Source organism: Saccostrea echinata, unplaced genomic scaffold (genome assembly GCF_033153115.1).
Source record: "Saccostrea echinata isolate AGI-Se365-2 ecotype Australia unplaced genomic scaffold, CSIRO_AGI_Sech_v1 ptg000054l, whole genome shotgun sequence".
In the NCBI taxonomy this organism is placed as follows: domain Eukaryota; kingdom Metazoa; phylum Mollusca; class Bivalvia; order Ostreida; family Ostreidae; genus Saccostrea; species Saccostrea echinata.
Window position 1 is genome coordinate 9699643 of NW_026889803.1, and position 27858 is coordinate 9727500.

The 27858-nt window shown below is 33.6% G+C and overlaps 2 protein-coding genes across 4 annotated transcripts in view; both read right to left on the reverse strand.

Annotated features, from left to right (window-relative positions):
- LOC133172714 (thioredoxin-related transmembrane protein 2 homolog) overlaps nt 1–27179 on the reverse strand; it is a 284179-nt gene extending 257000 nt beyond the window's left edge. Inside the window, exons 1-8 of one of the 2 annotated variants that reach the window (XM_061307668.1) lie at nt 27015–27179; nt 26551–26611; nt 26331–26444; nt 25903–25979; nt 25617–25723; nt 25011–25076; nt 24623–24752; nt 24047–24191 (exon numbers count right to left, since the gene is read on the reverse strand). In XM_061307668.1, coding sequence (XP_061163652.1) covers nt 24072–24191; nt 24623–24752; nt 25011–25076; nt 25617–25723; nt 25903–25979; nt 26331–26444; nt 26551–26611; nt 27015–27155 — 816 coding nt within the window. In that variant the 5' untranslated portion in view covers nt 27156–27179 and the 3' untranslated portion in view covers nt 24047–24071. Of the gene's footprint in view, nt 1–23749; nt 24192–24622; nt 24753–25010; nt 25077–25616; nt 25724–25902; nt 25980–26330; nt 26445–26550; nt 26612–27014 lie in introns of those variants that run through there. The other variant, XM_061307667.1, reaches the window with a different exon arrangement.
- On the reverse strand, nt 909–7246 carry LOC133205769 (uncharacterized). Of its 2 annotated transcripts, XM_061341637.1 has the most exons (6): nt 5797–7246; nt 5334–5388; nt 5204–5239; nt 1874–2174; nt 1553–1773; nt 909–1420 (listed from the first exon to the last, which is right to left on the reverse strand). In XM_061341637.1, the coding sequence occupies exons 1-6, from the start codon at nt 7214–7216 to the stop codon at nt 1291–1293; spliced, it is 2163 nt and encodes a 720-aa protein (XP_061197621.1). In that variant the 5' UTR covers nt 7217–7246; the 3' UTR covers nt 909–1290. The 2 variants fall into 2 exon arrangements, with proteins under 2 accessions (XP_061197621.1, XP_061197622.1); XM_061341638.1 differs by lacking the exon at nt 5204–5239.
- Nucleotides 27180–27858: the final 679 nt, after the last annotated feature.

Below are 27858 nucleotides of genomic sequence, written 5' to 3' on the forward strand. Positions count from 1 at the left end.
TTGAGGGACTATAAATATATGTAACAAATATTGCTTTTCAAAAAAAAAAAAAAAAAAAAAAAAAAATTCACAAAAAATAAGTTTAAAAAAAACAGAATTGAACATAAAAACATAAATTGACCTGTTCTCCAGTGCTTGGATCGGAATACAAATTAACCTTATTCCTTATTGAGCAAGCATGATATATGGCAGTGACCAAAATTAATAAAAAACAAAAACAAAACATCCGTTTAGATTAAAAACCATCATCAAACCAATACAACCGGGTATATCTGTATATTAATGAGTAAGTACAAATAAATCCACGGATATAGTGGTTAAAGTACAACACAAAAACCAAATACAAAACTTATTGTTATTTGCGACCAGACAATCAAGTTCGCAAAAGTAAGACAAAATAAAACTTTTGAATAGGTTAATTTTTTTGACATTGTGTTGTTTGTACATGAAGAATTAAGTCTACAGGTTTTTGAAAGATTGAATCAGATTAGAAATGAATCAAACTGGATCTGTATCATTCTAAAATACCCAGGTTGGTAATCAATATTCCACTTGCACTTATACCCACCCCGTTGCCTATGTCCAATAAATTTATCAAATGTTTCAATTAAGACTTTGGAATGCTTTATGTGAAGTAATGATAAGATTATACATGTGTCATGATATAAAATGCTTTATGTTGGATAATGGACTACTGGGCACTCTGACAGCTGGACCTAAAGATGGGTAGATTAGACCCCCTTTTGGTAAACTTAATATATCTAAACTGAGAATTAAAAAAATTGTGACTGTTACTAAGATTTTTAAAATTCTTCGGTAACACTTATGAGCAAACTATGGAGAATTAAAGCCCAAATATCATCACATCCAAATGAATAAAATTTGAAACACATACATACACAATTAAGAACATGGTCAAAACTTTAATACAACCAGCAATCACTAAATATTTAATAAGTACTTCACTTAACCGTTAATTTTTTTCATGTTCACATTCACGTTAGATCTTTAATTGCCAGTTTTGAGACACAAAAAAAAAAACGAAAAAGAGAGAAAATATTTGATTAGCGCAGAACTTTATATATATTAAGCAATGAAAAAGCGGTTATATTTTAAGTACTCTGTAAGCTAGATTTTTAGCAATTTAAAACAATTAGTCTTTCAATAACTAGAAATTTACTTAACATGATCTAACTTTTCCTTTAACTAAGTACTGGGAAGACATTCACTAAATGAAAAACTACATTCTGTTTGAATCTGTTCGAGCAATAACTACTGGATATTTGATTTTCAGTGCGACTGGAACACTGCTGAATATTCTTTAAATTCGCTGGTGTCGTCCGCAGATTCTTGTGTCACGCCCTTAATTTGGAGTTCTTCAAACACTCTCTTAAGGTAAGAGCCATCAGGGTAACCATGCCTAAAATCAAACGAAAGACCAACATTTTCTTTACTGCATACTTCTACAATAACTGCTAAATAAATCTAAGCCCATTTAGATAAAAGCTTCACATTCTAATTTCAGAGTATCTGAAGCATTAAAAAAATTTACTCTTCGGGTCCACCGTCACGGCGGGTCTTGTGGTGTATGTCATTCCACACTAAAGCGTCTTCCTCGCCTGTCGTCTGTGACTTATCAACGGTGAAAATAAGCCGTCTGCTAAAAGCAATGTTTAAAAGCTTGGCAATCAGACGACCATCCTTATTATCTGGTAAAAATGCGCTCCTTTCTAATCTGCCAGCGAGCTGACGTCCAGGATGTGGGTGTTCTCTCTGTGTCAAAGATACATATAGAAAGTAAGAACTAAGCATTTCCCATTATAAAAGTTTTAATGTTTTTTGAAGGAAAACAATTATGGTAAATTCAACACACCCCTTGCTTTTCAGCATCAATGATATAGGAGACGATAATTGTTCCATGTCCTTCGTATCCAGGGAGGCTTCTCTTTTCTCTTTGGAACATGATTCGTCCTTTTGGTTGGTCTCCATAAATCTTCCCGTACACCTTCTCACAAAACGGACATTTCTGTTTCGTCTTCATGTAAGGATCGATGCATCTTTTACAGAAGTTATGTTTACATGGAAGCTGTTTTGGTATCTGACAGATGTCCAAGCAGATCTTGCATTCTCCTGCTGTCTGTGAATCTATTCCAGTCAGAAGCTTTCCTATACTTCTACATAGAAAGAAGAATTTGCTCATGCATGTGTTAGTATTAGTACTTGAAGCATGTACATTGAAATTCTGCAAGCAAAGCGAAAGTAAACGAATATGCAATTTTTTCCTCTCATCTTTTACAGATTGGAAAAGTCTGGCTGAACCATTTACAAGTTTATTATTTACAGCGCAGAAAAAATTGTACAGGTATAAAGTGACTGAGTTAGTAAGTAGCTGTCATAATTTTCTCTATTGAATGCTGCTGCTGAGACATGGAAAAGTTATATATCTGAAGTATTGTACAAATGGCTATGTGTTACATTGTTAAATAATTCAACATTCATGCTTATATCGTTTGGCTGAAATCATTGTCTGTCACAAATCGTGTACTGTGAAAAACGTTATACATTGTAACACTTAATAGAAACTGATTCAAGCTGGTATATGTACATTCTTTTACATGACCCAAACATGGATCATGGCATTAACTTGACTTAGGCAGTAAAGGTCTATCTGAATAGACTTAAAACTTTCAAGTAAGATGTAGGGCTGGGACGACATATCGAGATATTGATAATATTGATTCTGGGTGAGGATGGTACGCATATCGATACATATGAAGAAATATCGAAATATCGCCCAAAAAAATCTGACATGTTTTTTCCTTGTTTGCTTAACATTTTGGGTTTAATATATAAGATAAATATGCTAAATATAAATATGAAATACATAATAACTAACATGATTAACACCACTTGTGTAAAATAATTTTGTTTTTGAAACAGATATACAACTTCTTTGAATAAATAGTTCTTATTTGTGAAGAAATGTTTTGTTCATTTCAATCCAAAACACGATTTTATAACCAATTCAACATAGAGTGGTACATATCGTATCGTGGATCAAATATCGTGATACGTATCGATATGGAAAAAGTTGCATCGTCCCAGCCCTAGTTTGATGTAATCATGTTGTCATGATATATAACAAGAGGCCCATGGGCCACATCGCTCACCTGAGCACATTGGCTAGGCAAAAGCACAAATCAGTTCAGTATTGAAAAGATTACCCGGGGGGGGGGGGGGGGCTTGAATTTTAAACTACCTGATGATGCTTCCATGTCAATATAACAAATGGCTTTGTTGTACTTGAGAAGATTTAAAAAAAAAAATTCCCATATATTCCTTTGTAAAAATTTGATCCCCCATTCTGGTTCCTCCCTATCCCAGGGGTCATCATTTGAACTTGAATCTACACTACCTGAGGATGCTTCCATATCAATATGACTAAACATAGCTTTCCTGTTCTTGAAAAGAAATATTTTTTCTATATGTTCTTATGTAAAACTTTCGATCCCCCAATGGGCCCCACCCAACCCCTGGGGGTCATCATTTGAACAAACTTTTATCTACACTACCTGAGGATGCTTCCATATCAAAATGACTAATCATGGTTTGCAGTTCTTCAGAAGATTTTTTCCTATTATTTCTATGTAAAACTTTGATTCTCCATTGTGGCCCCGCCCTACCCCCGGGGGTCATGGTTTGAACAAACTTGAATCTACACTACCTGAGGATGCTTCTATATAAATATGACTCATCATGGCTTTGTTGTGCTTGAGAAGAAGATTTTTAAAGATTTTTCCTATATATTTCTATGTAAAACTTTGATCCTCCATTGCGGCCACGCCCTACCCTCGGGGGTCATGATTTGAACAAACTTGAATCTACACTACCTGAAGATGCTTCCATATAAATATGACTCATCATGACTTTGCTGTTCTTGAGAAGAAAATTTTTAAAGATTTTTCCTATATATTTCTATGTAAAACTTTGATCCTCCATTGTGGCCCCATCCTACCCACGGGGGTCATGATTTGAACAAAATAGAATCTACACTACCTGAGGATGCTTCCATATAAATATGACTCATCGTGGCTTTGCTGTTCTTGAGAAGAAGATTTTTAAAGATTTTTCCTATATATTTCTATGTAAAACTTTGATCCACCATTGTGGCTCCGCCCTACCCCCGGGGGTCATGATTTGAACAAACTTGAATGTACACTACCTGAAGATGCTTCCACATGAGTTTCATCTTTCCTGGCCCTATGGTTCTTGAGAAGAAGATTTTTAAATGATGCATTTATTTTTTCACTAATTCTTAATTATCTCCCCTTGAAAGAGGGCGTGGCCCTTCATTTGAACAAACTTGAATCCCCTTTACCCAAGGATACTTTGTGGCAAGTTTGGTTGAAATTGGCCCAGTGGTTCTTGAGAAGATGAAAATGTGAAAAGTTTACAACAACAACGACGACAGACAACGGACAAATTTTGATCAGAAAAGCTCACTTGAGCCTTTGGCTCAGGTGAGCTAAAAAGTCCAGAAAATAGGGAAATAGGACTTTAAACTCCGTCCTCTCTATGAAAATGTCAAGCATTAGTGTACTGTAACCCTTGACCTCAGGGTACATGTGTCACAATTTTGACTTAAAGCCAAATATATAGTACACATTAATACAACTACGGATAGCCTTTAACCGATTCCACGATTTTTTAAAAAGTAAGTTTGAGTCGCCCACGTGGCTCAGTGGGTTAGATCATCTGCTCTAGAGTCGCAGAGTAAGGAGATGATCCTTACGTCGCGGGTTCGAATCCCACTGCAGGACGTGGAGACCGGTCCTTCGGGTGAGACCGTATAAACCGAGTTCCCGTGTCGCAGTAGGTGCTGGCATGAAAAAGATCCCTCACTGCTCAATGGGCCTGAGTGCCTAGTGTAGGTCAAAATTTGCAGTCCTCCAACGTCAAGTGGTGGCGTCTCCATATGAGCGAAAAAACGTTAAACAACAAAGAAACATACAAAATAAGTTTGATTTTCTCAAGTCTGATAATTTACAAATATTTCGGCAAAAATCCACAGCCTTGCATTTTTTTCTGAGATGTGAAAAATAAATACACGAAGTAAAAGATCATGGTGTCTTTTTTCTAGCAATATTGGGCATTTCAGCTTAGCAAGACTACATATTTTGGGGGAAAAATCACAAATATATACCTGCTTTTCTTGCGACTTAACAATCCAGGAACAAGACTACAAGCAGAAAAAAAATGAGTAAAGAGTGAATGACTTTTTTGTTGTCCTTCTTTTTAATTTTGAAAATATTTTCATTCTAATTTTCACTTACTTGGCTTTCTTACTCTCTTTCTCTTTTGGTGCTGTTTGACTTTCAGTTTTTGTCTCTGTCATAATATAACGTAAATGATTATGATATTGATACATAATTATATATAAACATTAGCATAAACAAACTTGTGTAATCCGACATTGTCATGTTTCAAAACAACAAAATGGCACCATGTCCATTCGATGAATTTCCTTTATGAAATTATTGCACCCTTTTCCTTTTAGACAGTTTTAATGAAGGATTATATGATTTTGGAGGGAAAATAAGTGGACTGGTAGTTCTTGATATTAAATATTCTGGATCTGGTATAAAAGTACAAAATCAATAATCTGGATTTAATTTTCCTTCCTTTAAAAACAAATAATATAGCCACTCAAATTTAAGACTTCTTAAGTATCAAATAACCGCTGGATAATGACAATTAAGCAAGACACACTCAAGCAGAGTGAAATAAAACACTTACCAGAGGGTAGAGATGCATTTCCGACATTTATTTTCTTAAGTTGAAAATCATGGGGCACTCCATTACACAAGATTTTTAAGCCAAATTCTCTTGCTTCATCAGGGCACCACTTGCCAACATACTTTTTCATATTGTCCTCGTATTTGCACGATACGTGAACATCCTTTCCATCTTCGGATTCAAGAACAAGAACGACATCCTCATTGTCGATGGGTATTTCATTGACAGATTTCAATTCTATTTTGAACTCATTTTCCACTCCAACCTCAAATTTCTTGCTGCTCACCCAGATCGAAGATTTAGGAGTATATACGTATGTGCATAATGCTCGGCCCAACCCTGTAACTGTGTCTGAAAATTTCTTCAAACTGAACTTCTCAAAATTGACACACCCGGCTTTAGCATGAGGTTCTACATCAAGAGGTGTTTTCTCCAGTTCTTGAAATCGTGATCTAATAGTTGGTGCAAGTCTTAGGAAAGCTGGCTTATTTTTGTGGGCCAGGGAAGTTTGGAGAAAATGGATTGCTTCGATGCAAGATTCTTTGTACTTCTTTATTTCTTCTTTCTGTACTTCTAGGAGTTTGACGTTTCTTTCTTCGTGTTCATCCATAGTCTTGCAAAGTTCATCTCTTCTTCTTTCCAGCAAACTTATTGCATTTGCAAATTGAGCCCGAACAGCTTCTTTTTGCTCTTCGGCCTTTTCAGGCAAGCAAACTATCTCCCTATCAACTGCCTCTATAAGTTTTTCTGAGCTTTCTATCTTTTTCCCAACCTCTTTGGAAATGTCCTGAATTGACTCACTTTCCTCTTTATAAACCTCAGATATTGAGTAATTTTGATGTTCTTTGTGAGTAGTGCATGCACAAAGAGTACAAATCGGTTTTCCGCATGGATCTGAGCAATACATCTTTAATGCCTCGCCATGTCCTACCTCAGGGCACATTTCTTCATGGCTGAAATGCTCAAGTCCAGAAATGGTATCTTGAGGCAAATCCTTCAAAGCTAGTGGACTGTGATCCTTAAATGTTTTCATCTTTTGATGATTTCTGAAGCATTCTTCGCAAATAAAACATCCTTGGCATTCCTTACAGCGGTGTGTTGCCACCTTGTTTTCATCACACAGACCGCAGATTATTGGAGTCTCTTGAGAAGAAGCTCTGACGAAATCCATCAAATCTCGTCTGGTAAGATCTTTGGGAAAATTTGTGACGTCATTTCCTTTTGCTGAGTGGACTTTCTGGCAGTAAGGGCATGTGATTTTTTCGTCTTTTACAATCTTCTCTAGACATGAAGAACAGAACGCATGCAGGCAGTTCAAGAGACGGGGAACGTGATCTTGATCGTCAAAATTAAGGTTGCAAACCGTGCACTCAAGAAAACTCTCTTTCAGCTTCGCAGTCTCCAAATATTTTCCATCCATAGTAGATTCCACGTGTTGGATGATTTTACTCTACGACAACTAAAATATGATTCATTACTGATTCAGAAAAAAATATTAGAAAATAATCAACAATTAAGCTCAAAACAAAATTGAAATCACGGCAAGTCGAGTTATAAAAATTGGCATAAAGATTATTTTGTAGCATGATTTCTGTAAATATACCTGTCCATACAGTTGGTAGACATGGAATTTAAATACCGGAATTTCAGTTAGTGTCTAAAATAATCAAAGCTATTAATTTTATATACACGTTCTATCAAACTATGATTGAAAAAATTTAAAATAAATACATGTCCCGGATATAATAATTATACTCACTTATTCTTTATAATGGAAGAAATAAAACAGCAGTCATGTTACTAGAAAAATAGTAAAATTATTAAAACATCCTTTTCCATTTTCATTTTGAAACGTATTGCACAAGTTACATATTCCTGGTATTGGAACTTCATTGATATTTATTTGAAGTATACCGGTAAGATATGAGTGCCCGCTTTTTGATCTGAATCTATACTTATAAATTAATACATTTTGCAAATAAACTCCGAAACGGATGCACTAGAGTTTTTACCTACTCCTCTAAGAATACACTAGATACAATATGATGTCCGTAAACTATATTTAGATTTAACTCGCATTGTAAGTATCGTACATTAAATTAAAAGTCTACTTTTATTTTCTATAAACAGTCATGAAATAGCAAAAACATGAGTAAGGTGGCGTTTCCGGTTGGCGGATCTAAGTTTCTGGCAATTTTCAATGAAACTGACAACAAGCAATCGTTTATTTATTTCATAAAACGTCATCACTAAATTATTCAATCAAAACTTGATTTAAATGACATAAAAGAAATAAGTTGTGATAACCGATTAAAAAGGGAAATGTGCAAATTATTTTTGTCATTCACCGATCTTAATATTGACGGAAGCTTCTAGAGCATCATATAGCACCGAGCCCGATGTTAAAAAGAAAAACGAGACGATTAACATAAAAAAAAGCTTATGCGTGAATGGTCATTGAAATAATGGTAAATCATTGATAACACTATAAGTTGTGAATATATTTATATATCGAAAGACTATTACATACATGTAGTAGGTTTTCCTAATAAATTTATCGGTAAAATGTGTAATATATTCCCCACTGAGAGCATCGTGGCAACGAACCCGAAGTACAATTTCTACTTCGTAATAAAATTGCTTACATGAAAAGAGAAAATTAATGTATAAGATATTGCTCAAATACAATTAAAGCTGTAAAATTTTGTGCTTTAATCAATACATTTCAGTTTTTTTCTGAATACAGTCTTTTGTATCAAATACTCGGCCTATTCATAGGGCGTTAAAAGCTAATTTTTACACAGGTACTTGCGTCTTGGTATATAAATATATATGTACCTTATTGATATGTAAAAAAGGTAAAGTACATTTTTACGTATCAATAAGGTACATACATATTTATAATCCAAGACCCAAGTACCTGTGAATTTTTACCCCCCCCCCCAAAAAAAAACACCAATCAATTTATCAGTAAAATATGCATATTCGCTGCTTTTATCCTTGACGGAAATAAAATAAGAGCATCTGAAGTACAATATCCATAACATAGTATAACAGGTTTCACAATAAACATCAATTAATGAAATTGTTATCTTTTTCAAGTTTTTACAAAAGGGGTTGGGGGGGGGGGTGGAGACGCACATGTGGGATTTTGAACAAAGTATTTCTTCCTGCTATAAGCCTGTAGGCTGTCAGTAGAAACTACAATATATTTTCTGTCGGTAGTGGTATAAATTCAATTACCCGCGCTTGCGCGGGATTTCGTCTAGTATATAGAGATAAAGACACGTAACTCTGCAAACCTAGGTACACATCTATACTGCCAAGCTTACAAAAGTTTAGTGTTACTAACAATTTTTATTAACAGTCTTTTTCAGGAATGAATTCAAAATTCATGGGACTTATAGAAACTATATTCCTTTATATGTAATATACCATATATAGATAATGTCATCAATTTTAAGTATAGGAAAATGCAAAGAACAACTGTAGAAATTATACGAGATTGCAGGTATCTATATTCATAAAGAATAATTCACAGACTTACCAGTATGCATATATAAGAAAGCTTTCTTTCAGCTTCGCAATCTATATGAGGCGCCGTTTTCGTATCAGAATTAAAATACATTAAATATACTAAAACAGCGCCTCAGAATACAATACTTCCACTCTATAACAATTACTTTACAAGAAACATTTTGCTCTATAGTATTACTTCTAGTCGTGCTGTGCAGTACTTAACATTACATATTAATGGTACATGTACTAAGATCTATGGAACGCCAAATTAACATATATTCAAATATTTGTACCTATCTTCAAATAATTGTACCTATCTTCAAATAATTGTACCTATCTTCAAATGAATTGAAGATAGGTACAATTGAATTAAAGATAGGTACAATTGAATTGAAGATAGGTGTAAATAATTGCACCTATCTCTAATAATTATACCTAGGTACAAATAAATTATACCTATCTTTAATGGAATTACACCTATCTTCAATTCAATTAAAGATAGGTTCAATTGAATTATACCTATCTCTAATTCATTTGAAGATAGGTACAATTGATTTGAAGATAGGGACAATTAGAACATATCCATAAAGGATTTGAAGATGGGTACAATTCAATTATACCTAGGTTCAATTCGTTTTGTGTTATTGAAAATAATGAACGCTCCCTTGGAGACAATATTGAACATGGCGGGAAACGCACAGAGCATACAGAGCGACGACAACGAGGATGAAAGGAGAAATAAAGGTATGTTAAAATGTGCAAAAAGCATTATATACTTATTAAAATACACATGTATGTCAATAAGTGAGCAAAAATATATATATATACCCGAGTACCCCGAAAGTGTCGGAGATCGGTAGACGTAACGGAAATGACGTATAATGAAGGGAATAGTTATTATTGCCAATATCTTAGTAATTAAAGATAGGTTCAATTCAATTGTACCTATCTTTAAATCAATTATACCTATCTTCAATTCATTGCATTTGTACCTATCTTCAAATCAATTGTACCTATCTTCAAATGAATTAAAGATAGGTATAATTGAATTATACCTATCTCTAATTCATTCGAAGATAGGTACAATTGATTTAAAGATAGGTACAATTCATTTGAAGATAGGTACAATTATTTGAAGATAGGTACAAATATTTGAATATATGTTAATTTGGCGTTCCATAAAGATCAGATATGAAACTTAAAACCGGAATTCCGGTTAGTATCTAACATAATCAATGCTATTTATATATTATCACAACTAGTGAGTTGAAAAGTAGACTTTAAAAATGCATGCATGAGATGTAAATTTCTACTCACATATATGCTGTATAATGGATGAAATGAGGCAGAAGTCAAAGTAAGCAATGTCTACCAGAAAAAAGACATTGGTAAATCTTAAAAGTATTTTCTATTTATAGACAGCAAAATTTCCTTTGCTACTTTCATTTTGAGTCGAATTACGCACTTGTGAAATTAACGTATAGTGACGGTGTTTCGCTTAACTATAGCTAATTTGCCGCGCAGAAACTGCCATCCGGGCCTTATAAAAGTTTAAGTTGACAGTTCAGAAAATATATAACACATTTTATTAATTGTGTTCCTGTATTTACCTGACAAATACAAAAATATACAAATACATAATTGCAATCAAATTAAAATACAAAAACACAAACAGTTGGCAACTGTAGATTTTTTTTTTTTTTTTTTTTATTTTTTTTTTGAGATTGCAGGCATCTAGTATACAAAAATGAATCAGTAAAAATCGAATCATTTTACCAAATTAAGTTACTTTTATATACATGTATCACAGGCACTTGTTTCGGTAACATGTTTCTTACCCATAGTATAATATCATACTATGGGTTAAAAAAAAATATTACCGAAACAAGTGCCTGTGACATGTATGTAAAAAGAACTGTCTTAATTGTTCAACATATAAAAATTAGTAACATTAAAAACTTCGTGTTATTACATTTTGCGTCAGGATTAACGCAAAATGTAATAACACGAAATTTTATTACACATTAAAATTAATATTACATATGAAAAGATTTCATTGATTAATTTTTATTATATATCCCGATATTTCAGAAATCTGTCAATACGCCTGGACATATGCACAAAGTCTTAGAATATATTTACATTTTGTGTCCTTGACATTCTTTTTCGAGATCCACGCAAAATATATACAGCAACTAGAGCCGAGCTCGTTGCAATGCAACGAATAGGTCTTCCGTCGGAGCTCCGGACAGGACAGAGCGACCTTGAGTCAAGGTTATGCAACATTTTAAGGTTATAAACAATCCTGTAAGGGGCATCAACTTTCAATGTTTCAACAGTAGAAAGACAGTAAAGGAATGTAAAATTCCACTGTCAGTGAACTTGAACTTGTCCAAATAACTTTGCGTCAAGCCATGACACATTCTGCAGCTGGTTAAGAGCAAACACCATCTTTATGTCACCGACATAAAAAAAATCACAGTCACGTATTCTTTCAGACTATTTATCCAAAACATCATATTCTAAGTGACCTCGAATTTAAGTCTAGGCCATTACACACTCTTGATGATATATTTATCATCTTTTCAGTGAAATGCAAATGCATGCAATTTTTTCTATTACAAAAGTATATACCGTTTTGTTTATTTGTTTGTATGTTGTTTAACGTCCCTTTCGAGAATTTTTCAATCATATGGAGACGCCACCATTTGCCGATGGAGATCTGCAAATTTTGACCTATACTCGGCACACATGGCCATTTAGCAGTGAGGGATCTTTTTCGTGTCAGCACCTACTACCAGACGGGACCTCAGTTTGTACGGTCTCATCCGAAGGATCAGTCTCTGCGTCCCACAGTGGGATTCGAACCTGCGACGTAAGGATCAACTCCATAATCCACGACTCTAGAGCAGACACTCTTACCACTGCGCCACTTGGGCGACTAGACCTTTTTGAATTTTACACTTATTACATCAGTGACCTTGAACTTGCCTAAATGACCTACGTTAAGGTCAAAAACAACCTTTGAACAAATTATGAGCTTCCAGTGATACCCAATGACAAAGATATACCTGAAAAAGAATATTGCACTTTTCTGTCAGTGACCATGAACTTGCCAGAAAGACCTTGGATCAAGGTCAAAACACATTCTTGGATCATAAGCAATCTCTGTATCAAGTAAAAGCTTCCAGTGATTTTATATAACAAAGTTATAGCATGTGGAAAAAAAATAATATTTATCTGCCAGTGATCTTGAACTTGCCGAAAAAACCTTTGTTCAAGGTCAGGACAAACCCATCTCAAGCAATCTGAGAAAAAGTTTCCTGCGTTCCTCCCACCCCTTATAAATTTATAATCCAGGCACGAATTTTGCCATTTCTTCTGCCAGTCTAGTACTATGTTATCTCAAACCGGTGGATCATAAGCAATCTTTGTTCCAAGTATGAGCTTCCAAAATTATAGCACATACAGTAATCTTACACTTTTCTGTCAGTGACCTTGAACTTACAGGAATGACCTTGGATGAAGGTCGTGTCAAACCATTTAATTTTGTCATAAGCAATTCCTGTATCAAGTATGATACTTGCTATTTTTTTCCAGTGACCTTGAACTTGCCGGAATGACATTGGATCAAAACCTTGACACACCCTCGGATCATTAGTAATCTTTGTACCAAGTTGACCTTCCAGTTTCTTCATAACAAAGTTATTATATCCTTGGCAAACTATCACGTACAGACGGACAGCTAGGCAGACGGACAGTGTGATTCCAGAAGACTCAAAACACCTCCACCCCAAACCCACACACTTCGTTTGGGGGGATATATAAATTCCTATGTTAAATTATGAACACTCTTTCCGGCCCAAACCTTCTCCCTGGAATCAATATTTGAAAAAAAAAATGAATGTATGCTATGTTGGAAATTTTCTCATTCTAGTCCAGGGATTCTTGAGAATACTATTTTCAAATGACCCCATGCGCGGATCTAGAGGGGTTTGGGGGCAGTTAAATGTATATACTAAGCCAAGTAAAAGTGACCATGCCCCCCCCCCCCTAGAAAACGCGGACCCTTCCTCGAAAACGCGGATCTGTGTTAAAATGGTATGAAAAGTCTTAGGTATGAAGCTTTAAAAGTCAGCGACCCCCCCCCCCCCCATACACACACACAAACACACACACGAAATTGGTTTTTCACGTTTGGGAAAAGAGTTTCTTTTTTTGGCTCGTCAAGAAATTTCTGGGTTGAAATTTTTTTTTTTTTTTTTTGGGAGGCTTGGAAGGTGAGATACTTATTAAAAATTGAAATTATTTTGTCTTTTTTTTTTTTTTTTTACAATCGACGGGCCTGCATTTCAAAGAGAGAGAGAGAGAGAGAGAATTTCTAGCTAGGTCTTTGAATAACAGTGACATCGGTTCAGAAAACATGGTCCCTAGGAATGTACATGTATATAAAATAGGCAGTGCCTATCTCTCTCGGAATTCATCACCTGCTTCTGTAAAGCTCCATCCTCACTTGTACTGACATGTACCTGGTAAAACCAACCGACTGCGAAAGGAAAACTTTCTATTTATTTCGAGGATGGGGGTATACGTATAGTGATGAGAGGAAATTTATTCACCTATACGTTCATTAAATATGAAAGATTGCTTCTGAGTATTTGTATACGATCGCACGACTTTCGTGTTAATTTATAAAAGTTGGATTATGTAAGCAAAGAACTAATTAACATTTGTTGTAGATGAATAAAATAATTAATTAGCCGTTTATAATTTTTTTAACATCTGTAAGAACCACTTTATTTTAAAAAACGAATAATCGTCCTATTATGGGCGCCCATGATATATTAGACAAGGTGTTTAATTAAAACATAATTCAGATATCGACATCCAGGAGAACAACACATTCTTTTTCAGTGGCGGATACAGGAGTCTTGAAAAGGGGGCCCGACCAGTTTTGTGTCGGGGTAGGGGCCCAAACCCACATAAAAAAATTGATTTATTAAATCTTGTGTATATTTTGGATACAAAAGAGGGCAGGCCCCCTGAACCTCCTCTAAATCTGCCAGCGTTTTTTTTTTTTTTTTTTTTTTTTTGTTTTTTTTTTCATTATCTATCAAACGCGTTGACAAAGTCAAAAAGACGGTTTTAGTTTTTTAGGGCATTTTTACAGTGATATGAGAAAAGTCTGATAATTGCTGTTAATTTTAAGAAATAAAGTTCGTCATTTTTCAACCTCGTTCGGTATAATATAATTTAATGATAATTTTTTCCGTTAAGGAGGAACACATGGACGAAGGATAAAAAAGCAGAATTCTGCATGTACATGTACACATCATTGCTATAATTGTGTACTCGGGATTAAACCCCAAATCCTTCGTTACATTGTATTTGGGTATAATTTTCACATGTTCTCAGGCGGATAATCATTTATTTTTATCTGTCTAAAGACAATAATTTCAGTTAATAGAGAAATGTTTTTATTTCGTCGTTTTTTCCCATCCTTTTGGTTTACACGTTTGCTTTGTACACAAAAGCGTGTGTTCATGCACCGCTGTTTCTACACGCTATCGATGTGATCAGGGAGAACATGATATCATCCAGCAATTTACTTCTTATGAAAACACTTAATGAAAACATATTAGGTGAAAATATATATACCCGTTAGTATCTTAGTACCTGAGTATCGACCTGTTTAATTGCAGTGTCACCAACCGTAACGATCGCTGGCCAGGACTTGAATATAATTTATTACCGTTATTAAAACAACTCGTCAGCTGAGCGGACCTATGATTTAAACAGTAAAATAGGGAAATTCCAGAGTTCGAAGTGTATTTATTTTGGGCGCTCTTCCACATAAACATTTACGCGTACTTACATGCATGTAATTCGTGTCATGGGTAAATTCAGTTTATTAGATGAGATAAAACAAATGCATAAGATTAATCTTCCTAAACAACACGTTTTTAAAATAATCTGTCTGATATAAGGGACGGTATAAAATAACAAAGAAAATAACGGGTTTGTGTTTGTATTTAATTTAAAATGAGAACAAATCTTAACCTGTCAAATCATTTATTTTCCAGACACTAATTGCCATGCGTAATCTTCACATGCACTGACCAAGAGGTCACAAGTTCGAAATGTATGGCTTCTCATTGCGTGAATTTTGTCAACACATGTCGGAACAAACTATCTAAGCCAATTGCTTCCCAAAGAAAACTGCATAGGAAGGGTTTTTTGGTACACTTTTTAACGGGTAAAATTCTTTCGACGCTCGATAGAATTTTCAAATACAAGTGAAATATTTAGCTTACTTGCGTCCGACCTAGTATTTTGTATGCAATAATATTGTAAGTTAGGAAGAAAATAATACAAACTCAAAAGTACTTAATTTTATTTTCGATTTTCCTGACAATTAAAAATGTGACCTCTACGTACAATTATCGTGATAATTACATACATGCTGTTTAATGTTCATGAAAGAAATAGCAACTTGTTAAATAATAACGTTAGAGAGATAAATAAACTGTTTCTTTAATACACAAACAAAGTGGTCTTTTCGGCATTCAAAATGCATTGAATTTGAAGTGAATAAGTGAAAGGCAGTTAAGACTAGCTGATTAAAACGAGCGAGTGATAAACAGTAAGACGAAATCATATGAAAGATTCGAAATGATTTTAAAATAATTTTCCACAAAGCGCAATTATCTCAACATCGAGAAATACAATGTTTATAAAAATAAATATGCAACTTCTTCTAATATGTAAATTGAAATGTACTAGCGACTTAATCAAAGATATTACGAAATAGTCTGAAAGATTCAACATATTTATCCACTCATCACTTAGTTAACAAAATGTATTTGGAATGGCCATTCTATGGATTGTTTTGTGTATGACCTTAGGTCGCTGGTTCACACGCCGATTGATCTTCGGTGACCTCCTTTGCCACGCGCTATGGAGGGAGGGGTTACATAATTGTAAACACACAAAGTGAATGTAAAAGGCGTGTACTTAATGGCTGTGAATAGTCTACGTTTAAAGTTTTGTTTTATTTTCTAACTTTATTGTTTGTTTTTATATGATAAGAAGAAAAGGTTATCTTTTTTTCCCTGTTTAGTAGACTGGTTTATCCAAATTTGAAAACAAACGAAATAAAAGGGAAAGTTGTCAGTAAATAATTTGGAAATAAAGCACAAAATACTTCAAGAACCTGATTCTAAAGAGTATTAGCATCTAATGTAGCTAGGTTTATTATTTATAGTAAGTTTATTTTAATTACACGCATGAAGAGCTCTTGTTTACTTGCTGAATGAAAACACTTACCTGTATATGTGTTATGCTTCTAGCTCATTTAGACCACAAGACTCAAACAAAATAACGTTTTCTTGAGATCAATAAGATGTTAAATAACAACTTTAATTACGGCAGCTATTTCGAAATATTTACCGTTTTTGAGTTATAAAGCAAAAACTTTAAAGGGCCCCAGTAGCCCTTTTCACAAAAAATCTTAAGTTTTTGCGTAAGATTTTAACTTAAGAATCTCTTACGACAAATCTTAAGTGCTTTTCACGAACGCATTCGTAGCAGATTGAACTTAAGATTTTACTTACGACAGACTTCATCCCTAGCAACGACTTCAATATTCTTTATAATCCTTAAATAAGTGGGTGAAAATAAAAATAAAACTTAGTTTTCAACATTTGTCAGCAAAACAAACATTATTGAATACAAATATCGAATGCAATCGTTTGTGAAGCAGGGAAGATTAAAATCTGACGTCACAATCGCAAGTCTGACGTAAAAGTAGGTCATACGAAAATCTTAAGTGAAACTTACATCGTAAATATTTTGTAGTGTATTTCATTTAATTTTTCGACAATGATTGTGAAAAAAATATAAAATATTATTGGAAGTTGATTTAAAAAGTTTTATGTAACGTGTATTTTGTTTTTTGCGGTTATATTTTTACAATAAAATCGATTTGAAAATACTTAAGAGAGGGTTGGGGCTCTCGTAAAGTTATGACAGATTTTGCACTTACGACTTTCTTAAGAATTTTTGTGAAAACGATTTTCATCATATGTTTCACTTAAGATAAAAATATGTCGTAAGATTTTTTGTGAAATGGTCCACTGATCCCTAATTTTAGGGGCTAGACCCTTTTTAGTGGTGTCAAATGAAAGGCCTTAAAATTGTGCACAACTTTTATTCTACATGTTTTATCAAAATATTTTTAGTTTAGAAGATAAAAAGGAAAATATGTGTAAATTTTCGCTCTTTTTGGCGTTCTAATTTTTGACCCCTCTCTAGCGCCATTTTGAATACAGAAATTGAAAAACAAAAACCGATGTGCACAACTTCAGTGCTTCTATTATTTAAATTCGGTAGAATTTCTACTCCAGCTTTTGTAGTCTCTGAGCCTTTGTCTGGAAATGAAGCCTAGTAAATTTTCATTTAAAGGGAGATAACCCAAAAGCGGAAGTGAATTTTTGAAATGTTTGACAGCATTCTGATAGAGTTTTGTAACGTCTATAAACCCTGCAAATTTGAGCAAAATCCATTGAGAAATGAGCAAGATATGAGGTCTCAAAGTTGGCGTCTAGGAAAAAAAAAAAAGAATAATAAGAATAATCTTAACCATCAGAATCAGTAGAAGGTCTTCCGTTGGAAACGGAAGACCTTAATTAGATATAATTAATACTTGGAGTATTTATTATGTTCAGCTATACCCCCTAATTTCAGGGAAAAACTTTTTCGAGATAAACGAGCAAAAGTGATCTTGTCAACGGAGACAATAATGTGTACAGGCCCGTAGCAACGGTTTCAAAAGTAGGGGGGGGGGGGACTTCCAAAAAAAAAAAAAATCTGACAAGCAAAATAAAAAGGGGGCAAAGAATGAATCTTCATAACACTGCTTTCTCGCCCCTTTTTAAATGCAGAATTTTACCTTTTCAAATCAGAACATTGTTATATTATAGCTAAAGTCTTCAAGAATAGTCTGTATAGATACTCATAAAAGATTTTTTTGGGAAAGAGACTTTCAATATATATATTATATCGATTAAATAAAATCGTATACTTCACTGTAAAATCCCGGTTTCGCCATTACAACTTTGTAGGTCATTGTATTATTAGTCCCCTACCGGTGAAACCGGAGGGGACTATAGGTTTCCTCTGAGTCTGTCCGTCTGTCTGTCTGTCTGTCCCTCTGTCTGTCTGTCAGTCTGTCCCACTTGGTTTTCCGCACTTTTTTCTTAAACGCTTGCAGATATTGAGCTGATTTTTGGTACGTGAGTGTATCTTGATGAGTTACAGATCAAGTTTGCATTTCGTTCCGCTTCATTGATTTTTGACGGAATTACGACCTTTTCAATTTTTAAGGGTTTTCCGCAATTTTCTTCTAAACGCTTGTAGATATTGAGCTGATTTTTGGTATGTGGCTTTACCTTGATTAGTTATAGATCAAGTTTGCATTTCGTCCCGCTTCATTAATTTTTGACGGAATTATGGCATTTTCAATTCTTAACGGGAACCAGATTACACTTGCCGGTAGGGGACTAGTATTGCTAATGCAATACGCTCAGAATGCTTGTTTGAATGAGAAGGCGGAGCGTCTATCAAGCGTGCGATTAGTATGAATACATTAGCGTGTGTTCGAGGTGTACTAAGTTTTATGATTAACTGACACCTAAAAAGCCTTTTTTCATGCTAGAGACCGACAAAATATAAGCATACATTTTTAATTTGGCTGGCTTAATTTTGATTTTTTTTCTTCTGCTTAACTTACGAGTCGTATTTGAAATGATTTACTAGAAATTCGTTAAATTTTTTATACATTAAATACACAGTGGAATTTGGAAACAGCGTATAACGAAGGATACTTTAAAGAAACTTTTTTTTTGAAAAAGTGATAATTAATCCATTCAAGCTTATTACAAAATTAGAAATTTTTCATACATATATATAATTTTGCAAAATCCGAGTGCTACAACAAATACACGTAGGCGGTTGAATTATGATATAAAACTATACACTCGGTGTATAAAAAATAGATAGTTAAGAAAGTGAAAATTTAAACGTTAATTAAACGTCAGTTTAACGTCAGTATCATCGCTGGTGGATAAAGAAACATCAGTGTCAGTGTATATACTTTGTACAGTCCAAATTGCATTGTTTCAAAAATCCTGTTTATTCATGCCAGACAAGTTAATATGATCTTCCTCATTTAGGAATTCATTAATTGTCGAAATCCACTCCTGTACTTTTTGATAGTAAGATAAATAATAAATCACTCCGAGGTATTTTCAACACCCTTTTTCATTCGACTGATTTTTTTTTTTACTAATATCTACGTTGATCGGACATGTGAAAGGGTCATACAAATGCATGTTCTTGCTTTTAAACATTATGATTTAAAAATACCTGCGAACATGGACTTTTTTTTTACGTGATCTGCCAAAAAAAAAAAAAAAAAAAAAAAAAAATTGTGAAATTTTGTGCCGATGTAAAAAGTTATAGCATTTGCTTCAGAAGAAACCCGTAGCTTCCCTCTGTTCAAATTAGGGGTGCTTTTTGTGCAAATGTATTCATCCAGTGACTTTTCATCCGATATACAGGTTTTTATGAGCGCTCCGTACTTCAATTTCTTTCCCTGAAGGTTTTTTCTATTGGAAGTATGCATTTGTGCACTTGTAACAAGCAATTTATTTTTCTAACGATATAATGAATTGGTGTTTTTCAAATAACGGACTATAAAATTAATGACAGTTTTAACTGAAAAAAAAATCTTTCATATCTTCCAAGTCAATGAACAGAGCATTGCTATATATTTAGGGACAAGGGCAAATGTATAATATGTACCCACAGTAATAAAAATTTTAAAATTCTGTATTAATGAGCCACAAGCAGTAAGTGCGAGCTATATGTTACAGGCCTTCAAAATAAATTGATAGATACCGAAAAAAATCAAACAAAATCGACTGAATATCTTAACACATCTTAATCATAAAATGTTTTCTCCCAGAATTTTAATTACCCATTTGAAAAATGATTTGACCATCGATAGCTCGCAGACACAATGTCGCATAGGTGTGCTCAAAGCGAAGTGAATAGATTTGAGTCACGTGTTCAGTGCTTTGTTATTCATGAGGTCAAAGACGGGTTGAAATTTGTAAACAAGGTGCCTTTACTATGGAGACAAGCACCCGTGATTTTGCACCTTTTTGGAAAATAGCAAATGAGCGCAAGACTGTTTCAATTTCTTCCATGAATGTAAATGAATAGTATAACTCTTTACATTGACCATATTTACGACAACTTGAAACATCCTTGCGCTCATATATAAAATGGGCTTGCAAAATGGGGGTGTGGCCTAAAGTCTACGAGAAATCGATGTAAACAACATACCCCTGCTATATTAATCAGATAAATACCTAATTACAGTGTAAGGAAGTAAAAATTGAAATTGAAATTAATAAACTACAATGTTTGATGGAAAGATTGAGGCAAAAATATGTAGAAAATCTTCAATTTAATTTTTTGTAAATTATCGGGGGGCCAGATTTGGACGTTTAAACGATTCATCCTTTCCAAAATAATATGACAAGGAAAAGAAAGTCCTGGAATGTGCCAGTGCTCGGCATTACAGCGACAAAAAGTGTGTGTGTGGGGGGGGGGGGGGGGGACTAGCATCTAAGGGAAAATTTACTATAGCAAAATACTTTACTCAGAAAAAGTGGGGGAGGGCCCCCTCTAGCTCCCCCTCCCGCGTTCTACGGGCCTGGTGTATATTCCAACATTCCAGGAAAAAAGCATTAATATGTGGATTAAAAAAAATTATATTTTGCATTATTTTTGCGTTAGTCCCGACGCAAAATGTAATAATCGTTTCTCATAATTATAAACTCACGAGTTTTTTGCTGAAGAATTATTTCAATAAATAATTTCTTTATATTTGGTCCACATTTACACTTGTATTGTTGTGTTAATCCCGAAAGAAAACAGTCACTGCATTTTCTGTCATTACATTTTGGTTAAATCCAACCCAAAATGTAATAATTATTGTTTATATCTACTTATTGAAGGGAAGGAAATGTGAATGAATTTTGAATGATCATAAAAATTTCTTAATAATTTGATTCTTCTTTTTATACATGTAGTTGTGATCATGATGTTCTGTGCTAATCCTGGAGGGAAAAAAGTTTCTTACATGTTTGCGTATTACATTTTGTGCTTATCTCGATGCGAAATTTTAAATTTTTTAATATAATCTGCACACAATGTAAATCCTCCCCCTTGATATATATGTACCTGCTGTGTACCGACTGTGTGTCACAACGGATGTCATTGAAGCCATATATGGCGTATTTTTTGATAAGTTCAGGTAACCAATTAAACAGATATTTCTATTTGTTTTATTACTTTATATTAAGATAGGACTTTCCTGTAAATTACACAATTTAAATCAATCGCGTTTCAAAGATATTTCAAATTTAAAACAATTATCAATTTATTTATTGACTCCACATTTAAATAACAGACAAATTTAGAGTCGATTTAACTATAGAAACGTGAGGTTATTCAAGCTCAAAATCGGTGAAAATTTTAATTTGAACGTAAATAACATATATCATGTATATTTTCAGTTTTTTTTTAACTCGATCTCGTATTATTATTTTTCAAGCTCAGATACGCCATATATAGCTTTAAACCCTCCTACATGTACGCAACGTACATGACATGTCAGGCGCGGATCCAGGAATTGAAGTTGGGGGGGGGGGGCAAAAAGTAGGCAGGGGTCTGGAGGTCGCCTTGAGGTCCCCACTGGGTCCAGGGCGAAGCCCTGTTGGGGTTTCAGGGGGCAAAGCCCCTGGAATCTAGATATTTTGTAGGGTAAAAATGAGGTCTAGTGAGTAGACATTTTTACATTTTCTCGACGAAACTGATTTACGCTAATTTTGACAATTTTAGGGTGCCCCCCCCCCCCCCTTAAATCTGCCAGTGCATGATGTACATGTATGTATGTACCTTTTCCCACTGACAATTCCCAAGATATTCCTAAATTTAAAATCACAGTACCATCAGATGTTCTTAGGCAAAAAATCAGCATGCAAGCGTTTTGAACAGATATTAAATGATGAAAATCCTTGAATTTTTTAGAGTAAAATTTAACAAAATTACTTTTTATCTGGTTTCTCCTATTCAAAGAAGGTGTACAGCATTACCAGGCATCATAATATGGCACAAAGATCCTTCAATTATTGGAACACTTAAATTATACAGGGAATAAGAAATTCAAATTCAAAACTACGTTGCATATGCGTCCTTAATACCCCTCCCCCTTTAAAAATCCATAATTTTAGGACTAAGTTCATAAACATAAGTAAAAGGTATATGGACATATTTTATTTCCAACATGGTAATGTACGATTAAATAAGATCTTTGATTATGGAAAGAAATAATACACATTTAGTCCAGTTGTTGAAAGTCTAGCAATCGTTCACCTAAACTCTAGAATTTGTTACCGAAACTTTAGTATTTCAATGTTGTTATTGCTTGATTCTTCCAAATCTTTAGAGACATTATTGTTGGAGATTGAAAATAAGGAGAATGTACAGTCAAACCTCGTTATCTCCAACTCGATGGGACCGAGAAAAAACGTCGAGATATCCGAGGATTCGAAATATCGAGGGTAAAATACTTAAGTACTACTTAAGTAGTTGGGACTTCTAAATCACTTCGACATGTACATGGTATTCGAGATATCAGTGTTTGAGATACCGATGTTCAACTGTATTTACCAAGCATCAGTATTTTGGAATGGCATCACCCACTGCCACAAGCAAATCTTAAGCTATGTTTGTTTTTAAATCACATTTACACTGCACCTATATAAAACTGCTGCAAGGCCTGTTACTCTAATAATTCCATTAATGATTAATACCTTTTATGGAATCATCTTCCATCATGTTATGCACAAAATCTGGAATTAGAGATGTTCCTCTTATAGATGTTTTGAATACCTTATTTTTTTCCCGAGGTAATGTTCCACTCTACCTTCCTTTTAAGGACCCTCTTTTCACTATGAATTTTTTTTCTGGACTTCAAAGGCTGCATGCCTTTTCTATCCAGGAAAGATCTTCAAAGACAACGAAATTACATGTACTGATAAAGAAAAATTATGTGTGTTTACTCAGATGGGGAAAATACATGCAAATAAAGTTTCCAATTACTCTATCTTGGTCAAATATAATGATCAGAATACTTGAATTACATGTTATAACAAATTATCTAGTATAGTGCAGTTTTATTCTATTTTACATCAAATTGTGGATCAGTCTAATTACACAAAAGTACCCTGAAATTAGTATGCAGTGTAGAGAGGGTCCTTAAAACCATGCTGGGTACTATCCATGAATTAACCAATGTAAATTAAAAAAAAAGAAAACTTTATTTCATTGTATTGTGAACTTAAAAAGAAGAGATTCATCCACAAGTATCATTTCTGAACTTAGAAAGCCTCAGAATATTTCTGATCTTAACATGCTCAGCATTCAATCCTCTTCAATAAACCTTAACCCATCAAAACAATATTAGAATTCTGCTTAACATATCAGAAAACACAGAACATTTAATGTAATGTGTGCTGAAAGGGTACTTCTGCTGATTTGGCAGTAGGCAGATATAACATTGCACTCTATTCTTTGTCACTTTTTTTTTGAATTGCACAACTTTGGAATAATATATTTTGGCCTCAGTTTTCTTTCTTTTCTTTAGCAGCATCTTTGTCATTTTTGTCTTTGTAGCCTTTTAAAGGATTTTGTTTACATCGTTGGTAGATGTTATTGAGATCAAAATCAGCAATCACTCCATCCTGTTTGTGAAAAGAAATTAATGTTTCAAGATATTTATAGGACAAAATCAATGTTTGAACAATCACGTCAAACATGAGACTCATGTCCCACAATGCTTACATGTCAACTTTTTCCTATTGAGAAAAGAACAAAGTTAATTACAATGCAATTTCATTAAGGACGATTGCTTGTTTCATAATTTGATATTCCATATATTATTACTAAGAAGACCATGAATTCTCCCAAATATTAAAATATAAATAGTGAGAAATACATGTAGACTGAGCTTATTTTTCATTAGAACAGTATGCAGGGCACCTTTTCTGAAATCATATGTGGTTAATTGGTTTGCTTTTGCATCTGACATTATCAATGACATTCATACAATTTGTTACAAGAACATAAGACAAAACAATATTTTTGCCATTATATTCAATTTCTCTTGTGTTACCTTTGAGAATTTGTAGCGCAGTACTGTGCCCTTTGGTGAGATGAATGGCTTTCTATTTGTCTCTTTTCCATTCTCAAAGACAACAACAGTTGGCAGCTGCTTTGACCATGAGCTACTGTCTACATTGAATCTGCAACAGATTTCTATGAATTGTACACAGGCATTGTAACTCAAAAACATCAGCACAATCTTTTTAAAAAAAAAACAAAACAAATTTTCACTTAAAATCTAAATAATTTAAATGATTTTTTCCCCTTTTTGTTTATTACCTGAGAATTTGAGCTAAGGATCTACACAAGTGCAAATAAGCAAACCAAAAAGTTGGAATTCACTTTAAAACCCTCCCAATAATGCCTTAAAACAGAATTACATTGTATGTTTTACTTACACTTTCCCTACATCTGGATACCTTGACACATCAATTTTACCAAATTTGAGGTTGTCTAGATGATATCTGAAAATATCAACATAGCTGTATCTTGAGATGAGCTAAACGAGCTTTTTTATTTAGTTCAATAAAAGAAAAAGAACAATAAAAAAGTTGAATTAAGGATACATAACACAAACAAAAATCTGATGCATGGATTGATATATATTTTTTGACTAATTTTGAATAGAAATGACACAAATAACATGAATAATAAATCCTAAAATGTAAAGAAATCATAAGTTTTCTTCAGTGCTTAGATATGTGACTTTGTGTCTTTTTCAATATAATTCTATGCAAAATTTTGCATACACTTTTAACATTATGGCAAAATCTTACAAAATTCACCCACTTTACCTGGCAAACATTATTCAGGTTATCTAGTATTTGAATATAAATCTATGAGAAATATTGCTGATTTCTGAAAAAAAGTTTGTTTGTGTTAATTATCCTTAAAATCTCACACTCCAAAACACAGCTATCCATGAAATCCTTGCCTTATTAAAAGTAAAACAAGAGGAAAAAATATGCTTGTTTTCTTAACAGTGCAATGTACACAATACATACTGAGATGAAATTTCTGAGAATATTGGAGCAAATGTAACACACTGTGGTGACCAGGCAGCATAAAATGAAATAATCCAGGTGATTCTTTTGTCTCTTTCTAACTCCTCCTATGAAAATTAAGAAGTGTAAACATTGAATTTTGGATACTGCTAATCAAATTCTTTAGAAGCTGTTGTTGTATATTTTTAATTCCAGCATGTTTAAATGATTTAAAGGTGTTTTTTTTTTTTAATATCAGATACTTTGAAGATGATTTAAACGAAAATGTAACTCAGGTTGTTCTTACCTGTAAATGAGGTCCTCTAAAATAAGTGATATATTCAGGCCCCTGGTATACAGGTCTAGGAAGAACAATTGTGTGTACTGGAAGGAAAAAAGACTTTGAAACAGCAACACATTTTTTAAAGTACATTTTGAAATATTGTCTCCTTAATATGAAAGAGATAAACCTGCAAAAATTATTTTGAAATACATTACAGAGTTTAAATGTGCTTGTAGAAAAAAAGAACTGAAAGCATACCTGTATCATTATACTTAGTATGTATGTACTTGACGTATTATATTCATATCTGTATTAACTTCTCAAATAAAGAACCAAAAATGTGTCTATTTTATTTAAGAGTATATTTATTATTTATCACCTGGAAAATTTTCCAGTGAATGTTAAGATTAAGTAGTAACAGTGATTTAATTGTATGTACAACGTATACTTACATAAAACAACAAGAAAGTACACCAGACCATAGATAGGGCTTGCTCTGAACATCATAACACCATTCAAAAATTTTGCAAACATGCATGCTGTACTCACATAATCCAAAAATGCAGCTAGAAAATCAAAAGTGTCATGTCAATATGATTGATATTTATCAAAAGTACAAATATCTGTTGATATCTATCAAAATATATTCGATGGAAAATGTACAAAATTTACCATGTTTGCGACATTTTATCACTATGATACAACCTAGAAAAGTCAGCCATTCCCACTCTTTCTGAAATGGTGAAAAAATATGATTTTAGTTTGTTCTACAAATAAATATATGTGAAGTCGGGACTAATTTCTTGCCATAACCAAAAAAAATAAACCTTTACTTTTTTTGCATATCAATAAGGTACACGCATATTTATAAACCAAGACCCAACTACCTCTTGCCATATCTATAACTCTTTTGAGAAAGGTGGAACCTTTTTTTCAAGTTAATGTAAAAATTAAAGTTATTCCCATAATTACAATTTGGTCTTAATGGTAAGCTCTTTTGTAAAACGGGGCCATATAGTGCGTAAACAAACTTTGGTTAGATTTCATGTACAAAGCGAAGTGCGTCGTCATCAAAAACTGCCCCAGGGCAACATACTCATGCTGCAAAAAGCTGATTTTACTTTCTCTATTCTTACCAGTTCTAAGAAGCAATCATCAAAAAGATATTCACATATTGGACGATTGGTCTTCAGGAGGTAATACGATACAGAAAGAAGTACATTGGTGACTAAATGTAGGCTTAAAATATCTTTGATTTCGGCAACCAATTTTGACATCTTTGATCTTCACAGCTTTCAACACCGGAAATGGTTGATCGACATTGAACAAGTTGCTCCTATACGTATTCGTGGATTTTTTCTTTTGAGCCATTCATTAGCTACGTGAAAAATTAGAGCCATTTTTTTTAAATTTGCATGTGTGAAATAATCATTAATACAATTCTTATTACTGTACACATTTCAATCATACTATGTCAGCGTATTAAGGGAATCGAGTATTTACGGTACAACTAAAAAACAATGGAAAATGAAAGTTAATTTCGACTGTGTGGCGAGGTGATGGAGTTTTGTGGTCATTTTGTCATTATTTAAGAATGGAAGATCTTTATAACATTTTAGGCTGTAAGGAAACAGCAACGTATGAAGACTTAAAGAAAAATTACCAGAAATTGGCTTTGCGAAGTCACCCGGACAAAATCTTATCACAGGGTGATGAGAACAATTCGGATTCGCTGCTAAATGCACATGAAGAATTTGCAAAGATAAATTTTGCATGGTCTATCTTAAGCAATCAAGATTTAAGAAAGCAGTATGACATAAAGTGGAAACAGAGGTTAATATCACAGGATTGGCCTATTCAGGACGACGTTGAAATTGATGACTTTGAGAAATGCGACTTGTCTGAAACAGATGACATTACATATACATATCCTTGTAGATGTGGTGGTGTATACCTTTTATCAGAGACTGATATTCAAAT